Here is a 20804-nt window from a genome sequence, read left to right as displayed (position 1 = left end):
TCAATATAACTTTGTTTACCTCCTCTCTATTTTCTCAGAGGGCATAGCATTTGCTAAAGTCAGTCTTATCTGAGCAAGTACAGGCCCCACCCACCCACCCTCTTTTCTTATAGGACATATGATTTGCCAAATTCAATCTTATCTTACCAAGTACTGGCCCCACCCACCCACCCTCTCTTTTCTTAGAGGATATGTGATTTGCCAAAATCACTCTTATCTTCTGAGCACATATCCTTACTTGTTAAGATAAGACTGATTTGGCAAATCACATATCCTCCAAAAAAAGAGAGGGAGGGTGGGTGGGGCCAGTACTTGGTAAGATAAGACTGATTTTGGCAAATCACATATCTTCTAAGAAAAGAGAGGGTGGGTGGGTGGGGCCAGTACTTGGTAAGATAAGATTGAATTTGACAAATCACATATCCGCTAAGAAAAGAGAGGGTGGGTGGGTGGGGCTAGCACTTGGTAAGATAAGAGTGATTTTGGCAAATCACATATCTTTTAAGAAAAGAGAGGGTGGGTGGGTGGGGCCAGTACTTGGTAAGATAAGACTGATTTTGGCAAATCACATATCCTCTGAGAAAATAAGGTACGGGTGGGCGGTCCTAGTACTTATTAAGATAAAACTGATTTTGCTCCTATTAACCTTGTGAAAACTTGTGAAATTTAAAGGTGCAAATTTCCATAGTAACGAGTTAAATTCCTAAATCTATCCGAAATCTGCAAAATATGATGAGTTATTACTTGTGATTTATCATTGCATTCATATTTTTAGGATTGCTTATACAGGTGGATCAAAGAAATTAATAAATGTGTAAATTTATTTTATTGATTAAATCAGGAACGGTTCATTCCATTTTCCCAAAAAATTTTGGGAATGCAATACTGTTATTTTTAGTATTACAGTGCACCGATACAAGGCGTCCTTGCAAAAATGTTGATGACGTTCATCCCAAAATTCTGTAAGTAAAAACTCAACTAAAAATTGCTGGTTATGTTTCATTGTACTTTAACTGCGAGGGAAGTTCTACCGAAACAACTTTCGATCAATTTTTTTAAGAATGTGAAACCTTCTCGGGGGCACCAAATATATATTTTTTTTAATGTGAAACCTTCTCGGGAGCCCAAGTGTCTTTTTTTAAGTATATTAAACCTTTTCGACGGTCCCAACTGTCTTTTTTGAAATATGTGAAATCTTCTCGGGGCTCCCAACTGTCTTTTTAAAAATGTAAAACCTCGGGGGCGCCAAATGTTTTTTTTTTAATAATGTGAAACCTTCTCGGGGGTCCCAACTGTCTTTTTTAAAAATGTAAAACCTTCTCGGGGGTCCTAATTGTCTTGTTTTAACAATGGGAAACCTTCTCGGTTGTCCCAAGTGTCTTTTTTTGAAAATGTAAAACCTTCTCGGGGGCGCCAAATGTTTTTTTTTTAACAATGTAAAACCTTCTCGGGGGCGCCAAGTGAAAATGTCACGGTCTAAATTGGCGTAATTTTATTCCTCTTTTTGAGTTGTGGGGTCAGCGTTGGTTTGAAATGTTTTTTCTGTAGTGTGTTTCTTACGCCGCGCTATATAAACGACGACCAAATTCATTGCAACCACCCTGCACAGTGGCATTGTCCCAATGTATACGACAACTGTGTGTCATTGATTTACAACAGTAAGTACGTGTTTAGTTTAGTGTTTAAATTTAAAAATTAGGTCGAGTTGTCAACCAATAGGCAGCGGCAGTTGTGTCACGTGGTTAAAATGAGCGGCTGCGATTGGTGGTGACACTGCTTAGTAGGCAACCAGTAATACCTAATTCGTATCACGGTTGTTAATATTGTGGTTGGTTTCAGATTTGATGACCAAGCGTTGTGTATCGTTAAACGCCACCGACACATTTCTTATCATGTGGCTTTGTAACCAAACGCAGTTATTAAACCCCCGGAATTGTCAGCTTTGTACGACCAGTCTGTGCAATAGTGGTAAAACTCGGCAAGGAAATGTGAAGACCATACTCATGCTCCTGTCGACCATCACAATTTTCTATTTTTTGACTTAATTTTGTGATTTTTTCGTAAACAATCTATCAATAAATTATCACCGTTGTTTTCCTCTATTTCAATAAAAATTAGGGCCACGCGACCGGAAAATTGTGACTAGGGCTCCTCTACATTAAATAATTAACTAATTTTTCGTGCACTTGTGCTGACTGTCCGGGATCCTTAATAATCACTTAATAATCAAAATAGTCGTGCTTGTCAATTCGCTAATCGCAATGACATTTTTACCGGATAAAATTGTCTTCATTTTAGCGATTTTCGGATGGCAAATAGCGTTATATGACTGTGTTCGCTGTTACCAGTGTTCAGTAAATAACCAGATCGCTGGCGAAAAAAGTATTCCTTGCTACAACCCTGCTCAAATCCAGTGTTATGGTGTGGCGGATGCTTGTTACAAACTCATATTTAATAGTGAGTAGTTTGATGGTTTTGTGAATTAAGTCTTGCAGCTTTCTTTCAGACAGTTTGTATAAGGGCTGCATGAACCCCAAGGTGAGGCATTCCGATGAATTCGTTGAGCATTGTGCCCAAGGTAGAAAAATAAACCCCCATAATTGTATAGTATGTTCCACAAACCTGTGCAATTCGGAAAGTACGTTGAAGGTGAACAATTACGTCTTGGGGTGTTTTGCGATGTTGTATGCTGTTATAAAGTTGCTGGGACTTTAAAAGTTAAACAATGTTCAATAATTTGTTATTAAAGAATTGTTGTTGTGAATTAGTTTTTCGCGCGCCAATCCCGCGCATGCGCGCGCTTTCCAAGCCGGCTCTGCGCTTTGCCAAAGCCGGCGGATTGTGGGGGCCCCCGGTGTCCCCCAAGCGCCTCCAATCGATAGCCCTCCCGTCGGCGGCCCGCGCGCCATCCATCCTCCTTATTATTTGAAATACAATATTGATTATCCCGAATTTCCCGCTGTGCCGGCGGCCGGCGGCGGCATTTCCACGCAAGCCTTCGCACCATCCGCTCGTCTCTCCTGGCAAAGAGACAGTTAACCTAACCCCACGGTCATACGATGCGCATCCGTAGCGTGCTCTGGTGCGGCGACTGACGTGTGCGCCATGTGGGGGGCTCCTCCTTGTTCCTGATGTGGTAACTTTTACATTTTATTAGACCGCTTCCGAATTTTTTTTTTGCTGCTTTACCCCCGCTTGCACTCAGGAGGAGTAGTGATCGAGCACCCGCATAAATCCGCTTAATTATGGATATGTCTACATTTTTTATTTTTTCATTTCACGGTTCTGCTACTCACGATTTCCACCCTTACAATAACAAAGGGAAAATACGGCCCGAGCAAAAATTCGGTTAATTAGTGCGGATTCGAGGGAGTAATTAATTTCGAGCGGGATGTCTTGGAGGCAGGGCCGGCTCGTCGAGGATGGAGGAAATTGAGTTGCTTTGTCGGGAGATGAGAGGGTAGATAGTGGAGTAGTTTGGTAGTTTTGGGGACGGCGGGGGCGGGAGCATGGGGGACTTTTTGTACTGGATTTAGTTACAAGTATTGGAAATAGCCTAACAACCGTAGCGTAGTCAACAAGTGTGTAGTCGAAGCATGGAACTAACTTTACACGCTAAAATTCCATCGAGCACCTTCTATAGTAAACCAGGTTTAACGTAGAGAAAGGTCGTGAGCTTCGCTCACTCCACCTGGTGTACAATTTATCGTTCGTAATATATACAAATTTGTGTTGGCTTCGGCCCGCTCTCACCTCTACCCCAAAATCAGTAACATTAATCCGATCGCCTCGTGCCCCTCCCGCGCGACTAATGCTAAATTAAACCCCATGAATATATAACACTAACCCGGATTGGCGCTCCACCCAAAAACTCGGCACCGAATCTATTCAAAGTGAATAAACTAGCAAATTAATCAAAAACGCTATTTGAACCCATTAGTATTCACACAAAGCCCAGGTGAAAAATGGGCAGCATCAGGTCCGACCTCGCAGTTGCCGCTTAAGAAAATTAACGTTTTCGCATCGCACAAAGTGACTCAGTAATTAAGCAAAGAGCCCGGAATTAAAGGCTCCGTTGGTCGGATTTATGAAGATGGGTATTAACCGAATTCCCCGCCCCCACACTTACAACACAACAAAAAATGTTTTGTTGTGTTGTAGGACAAGAAACCGGGCGAGGAGGCGGCAAGAATGACGTAGTCGAGCCGGGGGCTGTTTTCATTTTAATCGCGCCGCTTGACAGTGGAGTAATGAAATTTTTTCGGTTAAGAAAACTGGAGTACATTTGCCAAATTAATTAGGGGGAATCTTCTAGATATGAATTATTTCGGGCGGGAGCTGAATGGGGTCAGGCAGTGGCGGCGCGGAGGTTATGATGGGTAGTGACGTCACGGGTGTTAAGTCTGCGAGAACAGTGGTGCGTAAATAACTTATAGATTTCTATTTACGTCACACAAGAGTGACGTCGCTTATCAGTAACATGTAGCTGTGTTTTTTGAAATTGCGACGATCGACGGGGAAAGGTCCAAAAATAGACACGTATTTAGTAAAGTTGGGTAAATATAAGCTCGGTTCAATAATTTCGTTATTAATTTAGATATCTGATAACCCAGCAGAACTATCACCATAAATCATGGATAGGTGTGAGATTGTGTGCAAAAATATTTGACAGTCAAGTGTCCATTGATAAAAAAAATATTTATAGTTATTTACACAGAACTTCCGCAGGCGTTGCAGCGTCAGTGTTTTTGGACAAAAGTTTCACTAGGTCGAAAGTGATGTCAGCAATTTTTTCTAGGGGTAAATACAATTGTATTAATTTTGGTGTTACTATGGTCCTAGAATCTCTATCCAGAATGCTTCCAATTCTCAAATATTTATTACCAGAGCGTTCTGACCCTGCTTGACGACGATTTCGACATTATCTAGAACTAGTAGTCCAGATATTGCACAATACCGTTCAACACCTCTAGAGCACGAAAAAATAGGTCTCCCGTTTCCGTCTGCTGCCTGTTGTCTACCGTCTGTGCGGATAACGTCATCTCCAAAATTTACACCACTACATATTATTTAAATTTTATAAAATAAGATAGTCCTGTACTTCTGGTTTATGAATCCGTGTTGAGTTTTCACCCTAGACATCCAGATTTTTGGGAAAAAATCAAAATTGTATAACATTTTGCAACTGAAAAGGTTTTTACTTTTTACCAAAACTAACTAAGTAAACACCCACTGAAAGTTTGTTTTCTCGTTTGGATTGGACCTAAATTAATTGTAGAATAAGATTTAATTGGACTTAATACATGGTTGAAATAAAAGAGAAATTTTGGTATTTTACTTCCCTAGCGTAAGCTAAGGAAGTATAGTAATCGAGTCTATCGGCCGAATTACCACTTTCATGTTTTCTCGACGTGTCATGACCTCTAGAGTACGAAAAAAGTGGTCCCCCGTTTCCATCTGTCTGTCTGTCTGTTTGTTTCCATTTTTATTAGGCACGTAATCTCCGAAACTACTGGACCAATTGTTGTGAAATTTTGCACATACCTATATTAGAAATATCACATAGATGGTTAAATACTAACCAAAATTTGGCTAATTATCCCTACCAATAATTTGATTACGTCATCTCCGAAATTTATAATTAAATGTCTTTTAATTGTATAAAATAAGATACTCTTGTCTTGTGGTGCGTGAATCCGTGTCGAATTTTCACCCCACACATCCAGAATTTTTATAAAAAATTTCAAACTAAATAGAATAATTTCAATATAACTTTGTTTATCCCCTCTCTATTTTCTCAGAGGGCATAGCATTTGCTAAAGTTAGTCTTATCTGAGCAAGTACAGGCCCCACCCACCCACCCTCTTTTCTTAGAGGACATATGATTTGCCAAATTCAATTTTATCTTACCAAGTACTAGCCCCACCCACCCACCCTCTCTTTTCTTAGGGGATATGTGATTTGCCAAAATCACTCTTATCTTCTGACCACATATCCTTACTTGTTAAGATAAAACTGATTTTGGCAAATCACATCCTCTAAAATAAAAGAGGGCGGGTGGGTGGGGCCAGTACTTGGTAAGATACGATTGAATTTGGCAAATCACATATCTTCTAAGAAGAGAGAGGGTGGGTGGGTGGGGCCAGTACTTGGTAAGATAAGACTGATTTTGGCAAATCACATATTCTCTAAGAAAAGAGAGGGCGGATGGGTAACTGAGTACATTTTCTTGTAGATTTCGAGCGCTACTACTCACTTCCGGCCTCGATTCTTTGATAGCTGCAACCGTTTTTCCAGAATCGACGGTTGAAATATCGAAATTTTTGAAAATTCGATAAATTAAGCATTTCGTACCGATTTTTTCGAAAATGTCGCTCCGCGACCATCAACAGGCTATATTTTTGGAATCAGCACGTCGAGATCTACGTCCCTGAATTTTTTCAGAATTTTTAGACGACTTTTTTAAAAGTGTTAAATTTTTCAATGGTCCCCTCTTCTTCAAATTTCGGCCAAATTTTGACATTTTCGGAACCTAACTGAGTACATTTTCTTGTAGATTTCGAGCCCTAGAAGTCACTTCCGGTCTCGATTCTTTGATAGCTGCAACCGTTTTTCCAGAATCGACGGTTGAAATATCGAAATTTTTGAAATTTCGATAAATTAGGTATTTCTTACCGATTTTTTCGAAAATGTCGCTCCGCGACCATCAACAGGCTATATTTTTGGAATCAGCACGTCGAGATCTACGTCCCTGAATTTTTTCAGAATTTTTAGACGACTTTTTTAAAAGTGTTAAATTTTCCAAATTTTTCAAATTTCGGCCAAATTTTGACATTTTCGAAACCCTACTGAGTACATTTTCGTGTAGATTTCGAGCCCTACAACTCACTTCCGGCCTCGATTCTTTGATAGCTGCAACAGATTTTCCAGAATCGACGGTTGAAATATCGAAATTTTTGAAATTTCGATAAATTAGGTATTTCTTACCGATTTTTTCGAAAATGTCGCTCCGCGACCATCAACAGACTATATTTTTGGAATCAGCACGTCGAGATCTACGTCCCTGAATTTTTTCAGAATTTTTAGACGACTTTTTTAAAAGTGTTAAATTTTCCAAATTTTTCAAATTTCGGCCAAATTTTGACATTTTCGAAACCCTACTGAGTACATTTTCTTGTAGATTTCGAGCCCTACAACTCACTTCCGGCCTCGATTCTTTGATAGCTGCAACAGTTTTTCCAGAATCGACGGTTGAAATATCGAAATTTGTGAAATTTCGATAAATTAGGTATTTCTTACCGATTTTTTCGAAAATGTCGCTCCGCGACCATCAACAGACTATATTTTTGGAATCAGCACGTCGAGATCTACGTCCCTGAATTTTTTCAGAATTTTTAGACGACTTTTTTAAAAGTGTTAAATTTTCCAAATTTTTCAAATTTCGGCCAAATTTTGACATTTTCGAAACCCTACTGAGTACATTTTCTTGTAGATTTCGAGCCCTAGAACTCACTTCCGGCCTCGATTCTTTGATAGCTGCAACCGTTTTTCCAGAATCGACGGTTGAAATATCGAAATTTTCTAAATTTCGATAAATTAGGTATTTCTTACCGATTTTTTCGAAAATGTCGCTCCGCGACCATCAACAGACTATATTTTTGTAATCAGCACGTCGAGATCTACGTCCCTGAATTTTTTCTGAATTTTTAGACGACTTTTTTAAAAGTGTTAAATTTTCCCTTCTTCTGATTTGCCAAAATCACTCTTTTCTTCTGACCACATATCCTTACTTGTTAAGATAAGACTAATTTTGGCAAATCACATCCTCTAAAAAAACAGAGTGCGGGTGGGTGGGTGGGGCAGTACTTGGTAAGATAAGATTGAATTTGGCAAATCACATATCTTCTAAGAAGAGAGAGGGTGGGTGGGTGGGGCCAGTACTTGGTAAGATAAGACTGATTTTGGCAAATCACATATCCTCTAAACAAAGAGAGGGTGGGTGGGTGGGGCTAGTAAGATAAGATTGATTTTTGCAAATGACATACCCTCGAATACTGTTGTACTTGTGGTGTGTGAATCGGTGTCGAATTTTCACCCTAGACATCCAGAATTTTTAGAAAAAATTTAAAACTGAATAGAATTATTTAAATATAACTTTCTTTACCCCCAGAGGGCATGGTATTTTCCAAAATCAGTCTTATCTGAGCAAGTACTAGCCCCACCCACCCACCCTCTCTTTTTTCAGAGGATATGTGATTTGCCAAAATCAGTCTTATCTTAGCAAGTACTGGCCCCGCCCACCCACCCTTTCTTTTTTCAGAGGATATGTAATTTGCCAAAATCAGTCTTATCTGAGCAAGTGCTAACGATTTTTTTTTTTAATTTTGGTTCGAATAAATGTGTTCTTTTAGTTAAAAAATCGAAACAATGACAAATCGTGAAAAGGAAAAATTTTAAATCCAGAACTTGAAAAAATGAAACTCAAAAAATTGCAAAATTGAAAAATCAAAAAATTGGAATTAAAAACTGCAAAATTGTCAAACAAATTATCAAATGAAATATTCAAAAGTTGAAAAATCTAAAAACTAAAAAACATCAAAACTGGAATTTCGAATTCGATTTTATAGGATTTGTTTTTTTTCAATTTTTGATTTTCCGATTATACAGTTGTACAATTTTCCGATTTCTCCATTCAAATGTTTTGATTTTTAATTTTTTTCATTTTTAGCAAGTACCCACCCAGCTTTTATTTTCTTAGAACAACAAGTCATCTGCCAAAATCAATCTTATCTAGCAAGTACTAGCCCCGCCCACCCACCCTTATTTTCTTAGAGCATATGTCATTTGCCAAAATCAGTCTCGTCTTGACAAGTATTAGCCCCACCCACCCGCCCTCTCTTTTCTTAGAGGATGTGTGACTTGCCAAAATCAGTCTTTTCTGAGCAAGTACGGGGGTCCTAATTGTCTTGTTTTAACAATGGGAAATCTTCTCGGGGGCTCCAAATGTTTTTTTTAACAATGTGAAACCTTCTCGGGGGTCCCAACTGTCTTGTTTTAACAACGGGAAACCTTCTGGGGGGTCCCAAGTCTGTTTTTTTTTAATGTGAAACCTTCTCGGGGGTCCCAACTGTCTTTTTTAAAAATGTAAAACTAATTTTTTCTGTGGTGTCTGTTCCTTTCTCGAGCGTGCCACAGCCACAGCTTGCACGACTAAAGAATAATTGAAATTTGAACTTGGCGCGGAAATTAATTAGCTCGGATTGGATAAAACAGCGAAAATGGTGACGTCAGCCTCATTATGTACCTATCTATTGCACTGAGATCCAAAAATCGCCCTTTCAGTTAGGTTTAAAATTTTATTTTGTGAATAGGCAACCAATAATACACCGTTTAATATAAATCTGTTTTTATGTAATTCGAGAAATAAAACAATCTGAAACGATTGAGCAGAAATGGAGATATAAAACACAAAGAAAACAGCTGGAACAAGACAAACAGATCGAGAAACTGTCAAAAAAACAAAACAAAACTGGCAGCGAATAGACAGACGGCGAAATATTCCCATACATTCCAATAAAAACGAACATTTTAACAAAGATACGTGTCAAGTAACCACTTTCCTACGAATATTAAGTATTAATCAATTCTTTATAGAATGACACCTATTGTTAGATAATCGAAACTTGTACCACACTCGAACACATTTTCTAACGATTATTATTAACCAGTGTAAACTTAAACTCTTTGTATGGTGTGACACAACCCGGCGACTTCTGCTCAAAGTAAATACCAGAAAATCACCGGCCTTGCGGCCTTTTAATTAAGCAGAACACAGTAAAGCAGAAACCACTCCGCAGTGGCAAAAAAGAGGAGCGTCATTTCGCCAAATCTATAAAATAAAAGAGCGCCCCCCTTTCCAGTTATTTCCATCGTTTTGTTTAGAATCGTGAAAATTAATAGAACTGCGCATCGAAATGACAAGAGCACTCCAATAAAAACAACCAAAAAACTCGAATCGATAGAGGTGTTTTCCATGTTGATTTTAACAATTTAGCACGTATGACGTACTACTTCGGACCCATTCTCCACCATAATCCTCCAAGAAACGCTTTTTCCCCCGGGTGCTATCACCCCATCAAAAGCCTCTTTGTGCTTCGACGAGTTATTACTTGTTATTGTATAGCAGACACTTCATTAATAAACCCACACCTAACCCCCTGACCCAGCGTTTTAAATTCGATTTTATACCGAGGCCGCACACCCCAATTATCTTTTGTGTGGCCATTTCTTGGCGGGGCGGCGTAAATTCCGGAGCGTAAAGGTCAGCGTTACATTGTGTATTTTGGGGCGGGCTTATTATCGCATTACCGACAGAGCCATTGTCGTTGCCCAGATCGATGATAAGCGTTGACCACCCTGCGAATCTAAAGAACCTCCTCAAAGACGAACAATTACCCGTCGATTTATCGACCTGCTTGTTTGCTTTAATAATTCAACGACGTGTCGAGGCGCTTTTTTAGCCACATTGATTCCCAGCGAGATTTGCGTTTTTTGATTTTATGGGTTATTTTAGTGCCTTTGATCGCGGCTTATTCATCGCCTCGGCCTCGTAAATCTTCCCGCCGACTCTGCAATGATAACCGAACGACCCTTTAAATTCATATCTTATTTTGCCAATAATAAATTCTTCGGTATCTTTTCATATATAAATAGTCCGGGTAGCAGTGTTCTGGCGCTGACGTCACGTCCGACGGCGCCATCTCCCCGCCGCAATAGCAATTAATTACGGCGCTCTTTCCTCGGGGGCGGCAGGAAATGTAAAATCGACGCCCCCATCGATTTCGCATTAGGGAAGCGCAGAGCGTTAATAAACTGTCAGATTTGGACATGAAAGCTGAGTTGACGTAAGGGAAGTGGCAACGAGCAGCTGACGGTGTCGATAAACCCGAAGAAAGTAGGTGTTTGCAACGGTTACGTCCTGGGGCTGCCTTTGTGATTGAACAATCAATGGGGCTGCTATCGCGGCGGGCCAGACCGAGGCAATTATGCCGCTTTTTCGCCGGGAAATAAACAAGGGAAATTCGCGGGGAGATCCTACCTGCTGCGCCGAAAGCGTGTGTGGAAATGGATTTGAGTGGGCGATGCTGAGAGAAAGCGAAAGTTAAAAAGACGGATGGGGCTTTTCGAGAAAGAAAAAAAAATCGGGAAATCCAATCCCACCGACTGCGCCAATTACGCGACACCTATGGATGTAAATTAAAGCGACAAGCTATAAGACGATGATGCTATTACTTGAATCGATAAAGTGTTCGTAGCAAACAAGACTAAATAATAAATTTGCAAGAATTCGTGTATCTGGGGTTGTAATCATACTAATGAAGAATGGTATAAAGGTGCGGTGAAAGGCACCGCCCGTTGGCTGACACGTTTCTGGAAAAACTGTGTCTAAACAGAACCAATTACACAGAATAATTTCTGAGGAGTAGGTATCGAACTGCGGGCAAGAGTTATGAGAATTGTGGTTGAAAAAAAGCGAGCGGTGGGTTAATTCTAGCGAAAAGGGCAATTCTATCTGTTGCGCCAGTCGTGCTTGTTACGTTTTCGTTAGTTCAGTCGATAAAACGTAATTAGAGTTCTAGTAGGTCACAATACATTGTAATAAAGATTGTATCATTTTTATGTAGAACCGAATCCCACTTGCTGCGCCATTTATGCATCCCGCAGACCCCACGTCTCGGAAAACTGTGTCAGCGCTTTGGAATTTTGCACGAAAATCTGGTGTAGCTTCCCGATTAATTATCCCGTGCCATCGAGAGCTTAATCAAGGGTTGTGCATGCAACAGGCTTCGAGAAGGTTTTACATTTTTAAAAAAGACAGTTGGGATCCCCGAGAAGGTTTCCCATTGTTAAAACAAGACGATTAGGATCCCCGAGAAGGTTTCACATTCTTAAAAAAAACATTGGGGCTACCGAGAAGGTTCTACATTTTTAAAAAAGACAGTTGGGACCACCGAGAAGGTTTCCCACTGTTAAAAAAAACATTTGGCGCCCCCGAGAAGGTTTTACATTTTCAAAAAAAGAAAGTTGGGACCCCCGAGAAGGTTTCACAATAAAAAAAAGACACTTGGGACCTCCGAGAAGGTTTTACATTATCAAAAAGAGACAGTTGGGACCGCCGAGAAGGTTTCACATTAAAAAAGACATTTTGGACCCCCCGAGAAGATTTCCCATTGTTAAAACAAGACGATTAGGATCCCCGAGAAGGTTTCACATTCTTAAAAAAAAACATTTGGGGCTACCGAGAAGCTTCTACATTTTTAAAAAAGACAGTTGGGACCACCGAGAAGGTTTCCCATTGTTAAAAAAAAATATTTGGCGCCCCCGAGAAGGTTTTACATTTTCAAAAAAAGACAGTTGGGACCCCCGAGAAGGTTTCACATTAAAGAAAGACACTTGGGACCCCTGAGAAGGTTTTACATTGTCAAAAAGACAGTTGGGACCGCCGAGAACGTTTCACATTAAAAAAGACATTTGGGACTCCCCGAGAAGATTTCCCATTGTTAAAACAAGACGATTAGGATCCCCGAGAAGGTTTCACATTCTTAAAAAAGGTTCTACATTTTAAAAAAAGACAGTTGGGACCACCGAGAAGGTTTCACAATAAAAAAAAGACACTTGGGACCCCCGAGAAGGTTTTACATTGTCAAAAAGAGACAGTTGGGACCGCCGAGAAGGTTTCACATTAAAAAAGACATTTGGGACCCCCCGAGAAGATTTCCCATTGTTAAAACAAGACGATTAGGATCCCCGAGAAGGTTTCACATTCTTAAAAAAAAACATTTGGGGCTACCGAGAAGCTTCTACATTTTTAAAAAAGACAGTTGGGACCACCGAGAAGGTTTCCCATTGTTAAAAAAAAATATTTGGCGCCCCCGAGAAGGTTTTACATTTTCAAAAAAAGACAGTTGGGACCCCCGAGAAGGTTTCACATTAAAGAAAGACACTTGGGACCCCTGAGAAGGTTTTACATTGTCAAAAAGACAGTTGGGACCGCCGAGAACGTTTCACATTAAAAAAGACATTTGGGACTCCCCGAGAAGATTTCCCATTGTTAAAACAAGACGATTAGGATCCCCGAGAAGGTTTCACATTCTTAAAAAAGGTTCTACATTTTAAAAAAAGACAGTTGGGACCACCGAGAAGGTTTCACAATAAAAAAAAGACACTTGGGACCCCCGAGAAGGTTTTACATTGTCAAAAAGAGACAGTTGGGACCGCCGAGAAGGTTTCACATTAAAAAAGACATTTGGGACCCCCCGAGAAGATTTCCCATTGTTAAAACAAGACGATTAGGATCCCCGAGAAGGTTTCACATTCTTAAAAAAAAACATTTGGGGCTACCGAGAAGCTTCTACATTTTTAAAAAAGACAGTTGGGACCACCGAGAAGATTTCCCATTGTTAAAAAAAACATTTGGCGCCCCCGAGAAGGTTTTACATTTTCAAAAAAAGACAGTTGGGACCCCCGAGAAGGTTTTACATTGTCAAAAAGAGACAGTTGGGACCGCCGAGAAGGTTTCACATTAAAAAAGAGATTTGGGACTCCCCGAGAAGATTTCCCATTGTTAAAACAAGACGATTAGGATCCCCGAGAAGGTTTCACATTCTTAAAAAAAAACATTTGGGGCTACCGAGAAGGTTCTACATTTTTAAAAAAGACAGTTGGGACCACCGAGAAGGTTTTACATTGTCAAAAAGAGACAGTTGGGACCGCCGAGAAGGTTTCACATTAAAAAAGAGATTTGGGACCCCCCGAGAAGATTTCCCATTGTTAAAACAAGACGATTAGGATCCCCGAGAAGGTTTCACATTCTTAAAAAAAACATTTGGGGCTACCGAGAAGGTTCTACATTTTTAAAAAAGACAGTTGGGATTACCGAGAAGGTTTCCCATTGTTAAAAAAAAAAAACATTTGGCGCCCCCGAGAAGGTTTTACATTTTCAAAAAAAGACAGTTGGGACCCCCGAGAAGGTTTTACATTGTCAAAAAGGGACAGTTGGGACCGCCGAGAAGGTTTCACATTAAAAAAGACATTTGGGACCCCCCGAGAAGATTTCCCATTGTTAAAACAAGACGATTAGGATCCCCGAGAAGGTTTCACATTCTTAAAAAAAAACATTTGGGGCTACCGAGAAGGTTCTACATTTTTAAAATAGACAGTTGGGACCACCGAGAAGGTTTTCCATTGTTAAAAAAAAACATTTGGCGCCCCCGAGAAGGTTTTACATTTTCAAAAAAAGACAGTTGGGACCCCCGAGAAGGTTTCACAATAAAAAAAAGACACTTGGGACCCCCGAGAAGGTTTTACATTGTCAAAAAGAGACAGTTGGGACCGCCGAGAAGGTTTCACATTAAAAAAGACATTTGGGACCCCCCGAGAAGATTTCCCATTGTTAAAACAAGACGATTAGGATCCCCGAGAAGGTTTCACATTCTTAAAAAAAACATTTGGGGCTACCGAGAAGGTTATACATTTTTAAAAAAGACAGTTGGGATTACCGAGAAGGTTTCCCATTGTTAAAAAAAAAAACATTTGGCGCCCCCGAGAAGGTTTTACATTTTCAAAAAAAGACAGTTGGGACCCCCGAGAAGGTTTCACATTAAAAAAAAGACACTTGGGACCCCCAAGAAGGTTTTACATTGTCAAAAAGAGACAGTTGGGACCGCCGAGAAGGTTTCACATTAAAAAAGAGATTTGGGACTCCCCGAGAAAATTTCCCATTGTTAAAACAAGACGATTAGGATCCCCGAGAAGGTTTCACATTCTTAAAAAAAAAACATTTGGGGCTACCGAGAAGGTTCTACATTTTTAGAAAAGACAGTTGGGACCCCCGAGAAGGTTTCACAATAAAAAAAGACACTTGGAACCCCCGAGAAGGTTTTACATTGTCAAAAAGAGACAGTTGGGACCGCCGAGAAGAGTTATGAGAATTGTGGTTGAAAAAAACCGAGCGGTGGGTTAATTCTAGCGAAAAGCCCAATTCTATCTGTTGCGCCAGTCGTGCTTGTTACGTTTTCGTTAGTTCAGTCGATAAAACGTAATTAGAGTTCTAGTAGGTCACAATACATTGTAATAAAGATTGTATCATTTTTATGTAGAACCGAATCCCACTTGCTGCGCCATTTATGCATCCCGCAGACCCCACGTCTCGGAAAACTGTGTCAGCGCTTTGGAATTTTGCACGAAAATCTGGTGTCGCTTCCCGATTAATTATCCCGTGCCATCGAGAGCTTAATCGAAGCCTGTTGCATGCACAACCCTTGATTAGATCTCCCCTTTTTCCCATTGTCTGCCAGTCAAATTAGACCCAACAATGGCATTGATCGTTCTCCACTTGTCCCATTGTCGGGAAAAAGTGTCGGCCTTGTGTGATCGTTATTAAGGCCGGTTCCGCCTCCGATCGATCACCCCAGCATAAATAATAATCGTTTCCAGGTGCGGCTCATCCAGCGAAATATGCCACATCTGGGAGTCTCGTTTCCGGAATCTCTAGATATGGCCCTGGATGAACAACAGAAACTCCTCAATACAGGTAATTGTGAGTCGAGAGTGGTCGAGATGAATGAGTTTTGTGGAACTCGTTTTCAAGGTGGACGGTCGCAGCTTTCCGTTACCATTGTCGAAGTGGGTGGGACGCCGCAACCGAGCCCCTTATCCGACCGCAGCTCTCAGCAGCTACTCGAAACGCCCCTGGACACAGGTCAGTTGCGCCCCAAATGCTCGCTTAAAACACGACCTTTGCAAGGGCCAAGCCGATCGAAGCATGTTGCGAGCGTTTTTAATAAAATTCACGAAGGGTCTAGTCCTTGGCGCTAGACGTTTCGATACAGCGTACATCTTCGGGTGGTTTTGCAGCCCCCAGCACCACCTGCTGCCAAGGCCTCAACGCCGCCTCCTTGCTCATCGAGAGCCCGCCGAAATGGGGCGAAGCCGCCCGCTACGCCTCCCGCCAGCACCGGAAGATCGCCGGCAGGGCCACATTCCAGGGGCAAGTCTACAATTTCCTGGAGCGTCCCGACAACTGGAAATGCTTCGTCTATCACATCGTCGTGTAAGTGTATTTTTAGCGCTATTTCCCGCGCCCCCGAGGATTCGCCGCGTTGTCAAATCAACTATTGATGATCGCATGAATAGTCGGAATTGCGTCAAGTCCCCAGACCGATGTTTTCGGAAATAGATAGCGACAGTGAAAATTTTATGCCGCCGGTCTTGAAATATCGCCCCCCGGGAGCGTAAGGTGATCGCGAATTAGCCCAATTAAAGTCGGGCTCGAGGAGAACCGTCGAGTGTTTTCGCAGCGCACTCAATTAAAAATCTTCGAGATGGGAAACAAAAAACCGAGGGTTTTTATCGCCGCCTCTCGCACTTGCTATTTTAATGAAAGAAATATTGCCTCTTAAAAGGAAATAGCGCTTTCATGGCGCAGCACTTTTGCGATTACGAAATGAGTGTTTCGCGCTCTTTTTCAAATTGCGAAAGCGTGACGTCAGCGTCATTGTGTGACTACTAAATATAATCCAGAAAATAAAATTTAATACCCGTTTGCTCAACAATAACGTCGGAGCCCTGTCCAAATTTACCTTCGCCGTTCGTCCCTATCAAAAATTAATCAGAAATTTCTTTCGGTCAGGAGGGTTGAATGCGCGACCTTTCCCCAAAGATAACATCGTTTTTTCGACAAAACTAATATTCCCGCACCACGTGCTGTTGTTATTTTTCCTGTTATTTTTCCATACAAGCTGTGTTTATCCAACCCTGCAATCGTTCAATATCGTATTCGTGATTATGGATCCGCGTGTAAACAGGGAATTCTTATCGAACTAATGGAAAACACTTTACGACATTTTCGCGCACATTCTTCGAATAAAGTTGAGATGTACGATGGGGGGCGTAAAAGTCGAGATTAATGGTTTTAGCGCCATCTGTCCACTGTAAATGGGGCAATAAAATTACATCGCCACTACAAGTTTATCGGTTCTGCTGAGTTTTGAGAGCTAGTAATAAAAGGGAAGAAATGACCTTTGAACTTTATTCCCAGCGGATATTTAATGGAAGCTTGGAATGATATATGATATATTAGTGCTTAAGGGGGAAACATAATACTGGAGGCGGCGGTAATTGTGCCAAGTTCGATTTCGTAGCGGTCGCCAGCGCCGACTCGAGTCCAACCCTTGAACTCGATAGGTGATCAAACTCAAATTGGATTTAAAAAGCGCCATCTGGTGACTGCGACTCATTAATTAAGCACGCTGGCGCCACCCGGCGGCCGTTTAGCAAGCCGTTCGGGTGATGCGCCGGCTACTTGATCATCATGTTTTATTCCAAAGCCCTTCAGGCGCCGCCACCGAAAATATCATTATGCAGTCCTAAAAGTTTCGTAACAAGCTACCGCACTTGTAAAACTTCCCTCAAATGTCAAATATTCAAGCGCTGCAATCCCGTTTGTTGGCGGATCCCTCCGTGTTTAGAAATTATTAGACCGGAAGGATAAAGAGATAATGCCGAATGAAATATCTTCCAGGGTATGCTTGCGTGTGCAATATCGGGGCTGTAATCGAATTATTATTGTTATCATTTTATATTGTAGCAGAGTGGAAAATTGGAGGAGTGCGTGACTGTCTCTTGTACAACACCGAATTTTTTTCGAGATTTTACGTCAAAGACAAGGGAAGTTCCGTCTAATAACTTTAGATTTTAAAACTGTCAGACTGATAAAAAACTCCGAAATTATTAAAGCGGCAATTTCACGTTATTGTTGCGCATTCAGTTTATTTTTAAACATTGTTTAATAAGTAATCAAGCCATGTTGGACTGAAACGTCAAATATTATATTCAGTCTAACCTAGATCATTCAGTTTTCTCACTAAACCCCAATTACACCAACGAAACTCAAAAAGTCGCTAGGGAATGGAAAGAAAGTGACCTTTAGACTTGTTTCAAAACGAGAAAATATTTCTAAAGCACCTACAACGAAAACAATAAGAGCTCGATATAAAAAATAGATTAACAAAAAAACACCCGTGTTTGCATACATAAATAATATTTTCGTTATTCTGTGTCGTTATTTCGTGTCGTACGAAGCCACAACTTTTTATGGTAATTATATTCAAACAAAACAATTTTAGCTTGTAGGCAACCAACATTACACCTATTAAATTTTAAACGTGTATTATAAAAAGAATACACCCCGATTAAGGAAATTGACCACTAAGATAATGAAGAGGGTTCAAATCACACAAAGGGTGAACGTCAAGTTACGAAAACAAACACCCCTTTAGTGTTTATTATGAATTTTTTAACACACTGTTGCATATTTTATGTTCTGTGATGATTCGTAGGATCTTTACATGTACGAAATTGGTTGCCAACCAAATTACTAGATTTACATGGCCTACTCCATCCTAGACGGTATATAATTTCTGCGCCCTCTACCGCTCGCTCTGACACTACTTTGTTGCACTATAAACCAGCGCCCTCTCGCGCTTAAAAATTTCCCCCTGCCCCCATCCAATAATAATAATGTTGACACTAATAACCGCAAGTAGCCCATTACCCCCTCCCGTCCTACCGTTTAAAGTCGACCTACCTGATTTGATTCCGCTTTGGCTTAGATCGATGTGATGGAGAGCGTCGTCGTGTTGTGAACGCCGTCGGCGGCGTCGTCCCCTGCGCGAGCCGAACCAACAGTTGGTTTCCAGACGCGCTAGTGGCCGCCGCGCCGCTCCTCGCCGCCGCCGCCGTTTTGATGCGTGAGTGTGTATGAGTACCTTCGCACGGGCGACCATCGCTTGTTTCGTCGATAAATCGGGGGCCCGACGGCCCCCCGCGCCGCCCTAAGATTGGCGGAGGCGCCGGGACAGCGCCTACGGGCGATGATCACACAGGTATTGGTGGGACGGTGTGTGATGTGATGTGACGTGATGGGACGCGGGAAACGGGAGGGAGTTTTAATAACTGTCAAGAAGGGGCTTTTTATTGAAATCGGAGATGTATTGTTTTTGGGGTGGCGGAGATGACGGGCTGTTGAGGTTAGGTGTCAATAAGGTGTCTTAGGATGACACGTGATGCGGGAGGCTGGAGATCATTGGGTTTAAGTTATGACAATGGGGACGGTCGGGTGGCGGTTAATTAAGAGTCACGTGCAAGCGGTTTTGTTTGGGGGCGGCTAAATCTGACACCGGTTCTTTGTTACGGGAACAGACGGAGAAACTCACGTTTTTATTAAATATTCATCAGATATTTTAATCAATATTGTAGGAACTTATTTTGTTTGTTATAACCTTGACTGGAATTGCATTAAAAACATTGTAGGGTGGTACTTATTAAACCAACTGTCAAATGTAATTTTATTTATCACAACGAATTGGCGCGTAGATTGAAGCAATCTTTACACTTATTAGCTCTAGAATGTATTTTAATTAGGTCTATAGTTGCTGGTAGACTTATAATGACTGCAATCGCGTGAAAGAATTTGTCTGCATAGCGGCAAATAAGTCACTACTGCAGTGGAATTAGACCTCATGCAAGTCAAAAAAGTTCAACGGCCACTTTTAAAACTATACACACTTTTTTTTTAACAATTTCCGAAGATTCGAAATTCTTATTTTTCCAAGTTTATTTTTTTTTTAATTTGCCGCTTCGTCCAAAGAAAATTATAATCAAGTTGTTGACATTACGTGGTAGCCAATAGCGTAGCTTGCCTGTAGTAAAAGATCACGTAAAAGGTGAGCGGCAAAATTGAAACATCGTAAATTAGCGGTGGCAGTTCGATTAAGAGAAAAAAATACGAAAACAATCAATCGTGGCGCTTCCTATTATTATCACATTCTCATGTCACGATACAATAATTCTCAAGGTATGATACTCGTGCGGCTCAAAATGAAAATTGTGACGTCACTGTTCGCACAGTGACGTCACTCAAAGAGTAGGGCTGTAAGGATTTCAATACAAGAGCACGTTTTGTTGTCAAATTTTGCACACATGTTAGAAATATCATGTAGATGGTTAAATACTAACCAAAATTTGGCTAATTATGCCTACCAACAATTTGATGACGTCATCTCCAAAGTTTATAATTAAAAGTTTTTTTAATTTGATAAAATAAGATATTGTACTACTAGTGAAGGCAACTTTTAAAAAGTTAAAATTTTTTAAAGAATTCGACCGGTTTTTCGAAGTCACCTTTTTTTATCAAACGTAAATAAGGTTTCGGCCAAGAAAAGTTACCATTTAAAAACACCTAAAATTCGTCTTTTTCCCCCGTTTTTTCTGTTGGGTCATTTCAGCACATATGAATCCGATTTCGACCAAAAACCACCTTTTAAAAACACTTGAATTTTAAAGCTTTTGAGAACACAATTTTTAAGAAATTTACCCTGTTTTTCCAAATGTAGCCTTTCAAAAAAGTCAACATTTCAAGGAAAGTTCCCAAACAAGAATACGATATCGCCCAAACAAATTTGTAGTAGTTAGTACTTGCTCAGATAAGACTGATTTTGGCAAATCACATATCTTCTAAAAAAACAGAGGGTGGGTGGGTGGGGCCAGTACTTGATGAGATTAGACTGATTTTGGAAAAAGACATACCCTCTAAGAAAGTAAAGGGTGGGTGGGAGGGCTAGTACTTGCTAAGATAAATAAGATACTGTTGTACTTGTGGTGTGTGAATTCGTGTCGAGTTTTCACCCTAGACATTCAGAATTTAAACAAAAAAAATTTAAAACTGAATAGAATTATTTCTATAT

The 20804-nt window shown here is 40.6% G+C and overlaps 1 protein-coding gene across 6 annotated transcripts in view; it reads left to right on the top strand.

Moving 5' to 3' along the window:
• The first annotated feature begins 3003 nt into the window (after positions 1-3003).
• Positions 3004-20804, top strand: part of LOC135140999 (potassium voltage-gated channel subfamily KQT member 1-like) — a 96580-nt gene continuing 78779 nt past the window's right edge. For 3 of the 6 annotated variants that reach the window (XM_064071776.1, XM_064071777.1, XM_064071774.1), the window contains exon 1: positions 18773-18944. Coding sequence is in view for 2 of the 6 variants with exons in the window: in XM_064071778.1 (XP_063927848.1) it covers positions 15517-15592; positions 15650-15760; positions 15916-16111 (383 nt within the window). In the remaining 4 variants the exon portion in view is untranslated. Of the gene's footprint in view, positions 3137-4690; positions 4801-15495; positions 15593-15649; positions 15761-15915; positions 16112-18772; positions 18945-20804 lie in introns of those variants that run through there. The other 3 variants (XM_064071778.1, XM_064071779.1, XM_064071775.1) reach the window with 3 other exon arrangements.

The sequence above is a fragment of the Zophobas morio genome, unplaced genomic scaffold, assembly GCF_036711695.1.
Source record: "Zophobas morio isolate AGI-343-1 ecotype UQ-CSIRO unplaced genomic scaffold, CSIRO_AGI_Zmor_V1 ptg000041l, whole genome shotgun sequence".
NCBI lineage: Eukaryota > Metazoa > Arthropoda > Insecta > Coleoptera > Tenebrionidae > Zophobas > Zophobas morio.
Note: the sequence above shows the minus strand (reverse complement) of the source record. Positions and strands in the feature narration are given on the sequence as shown.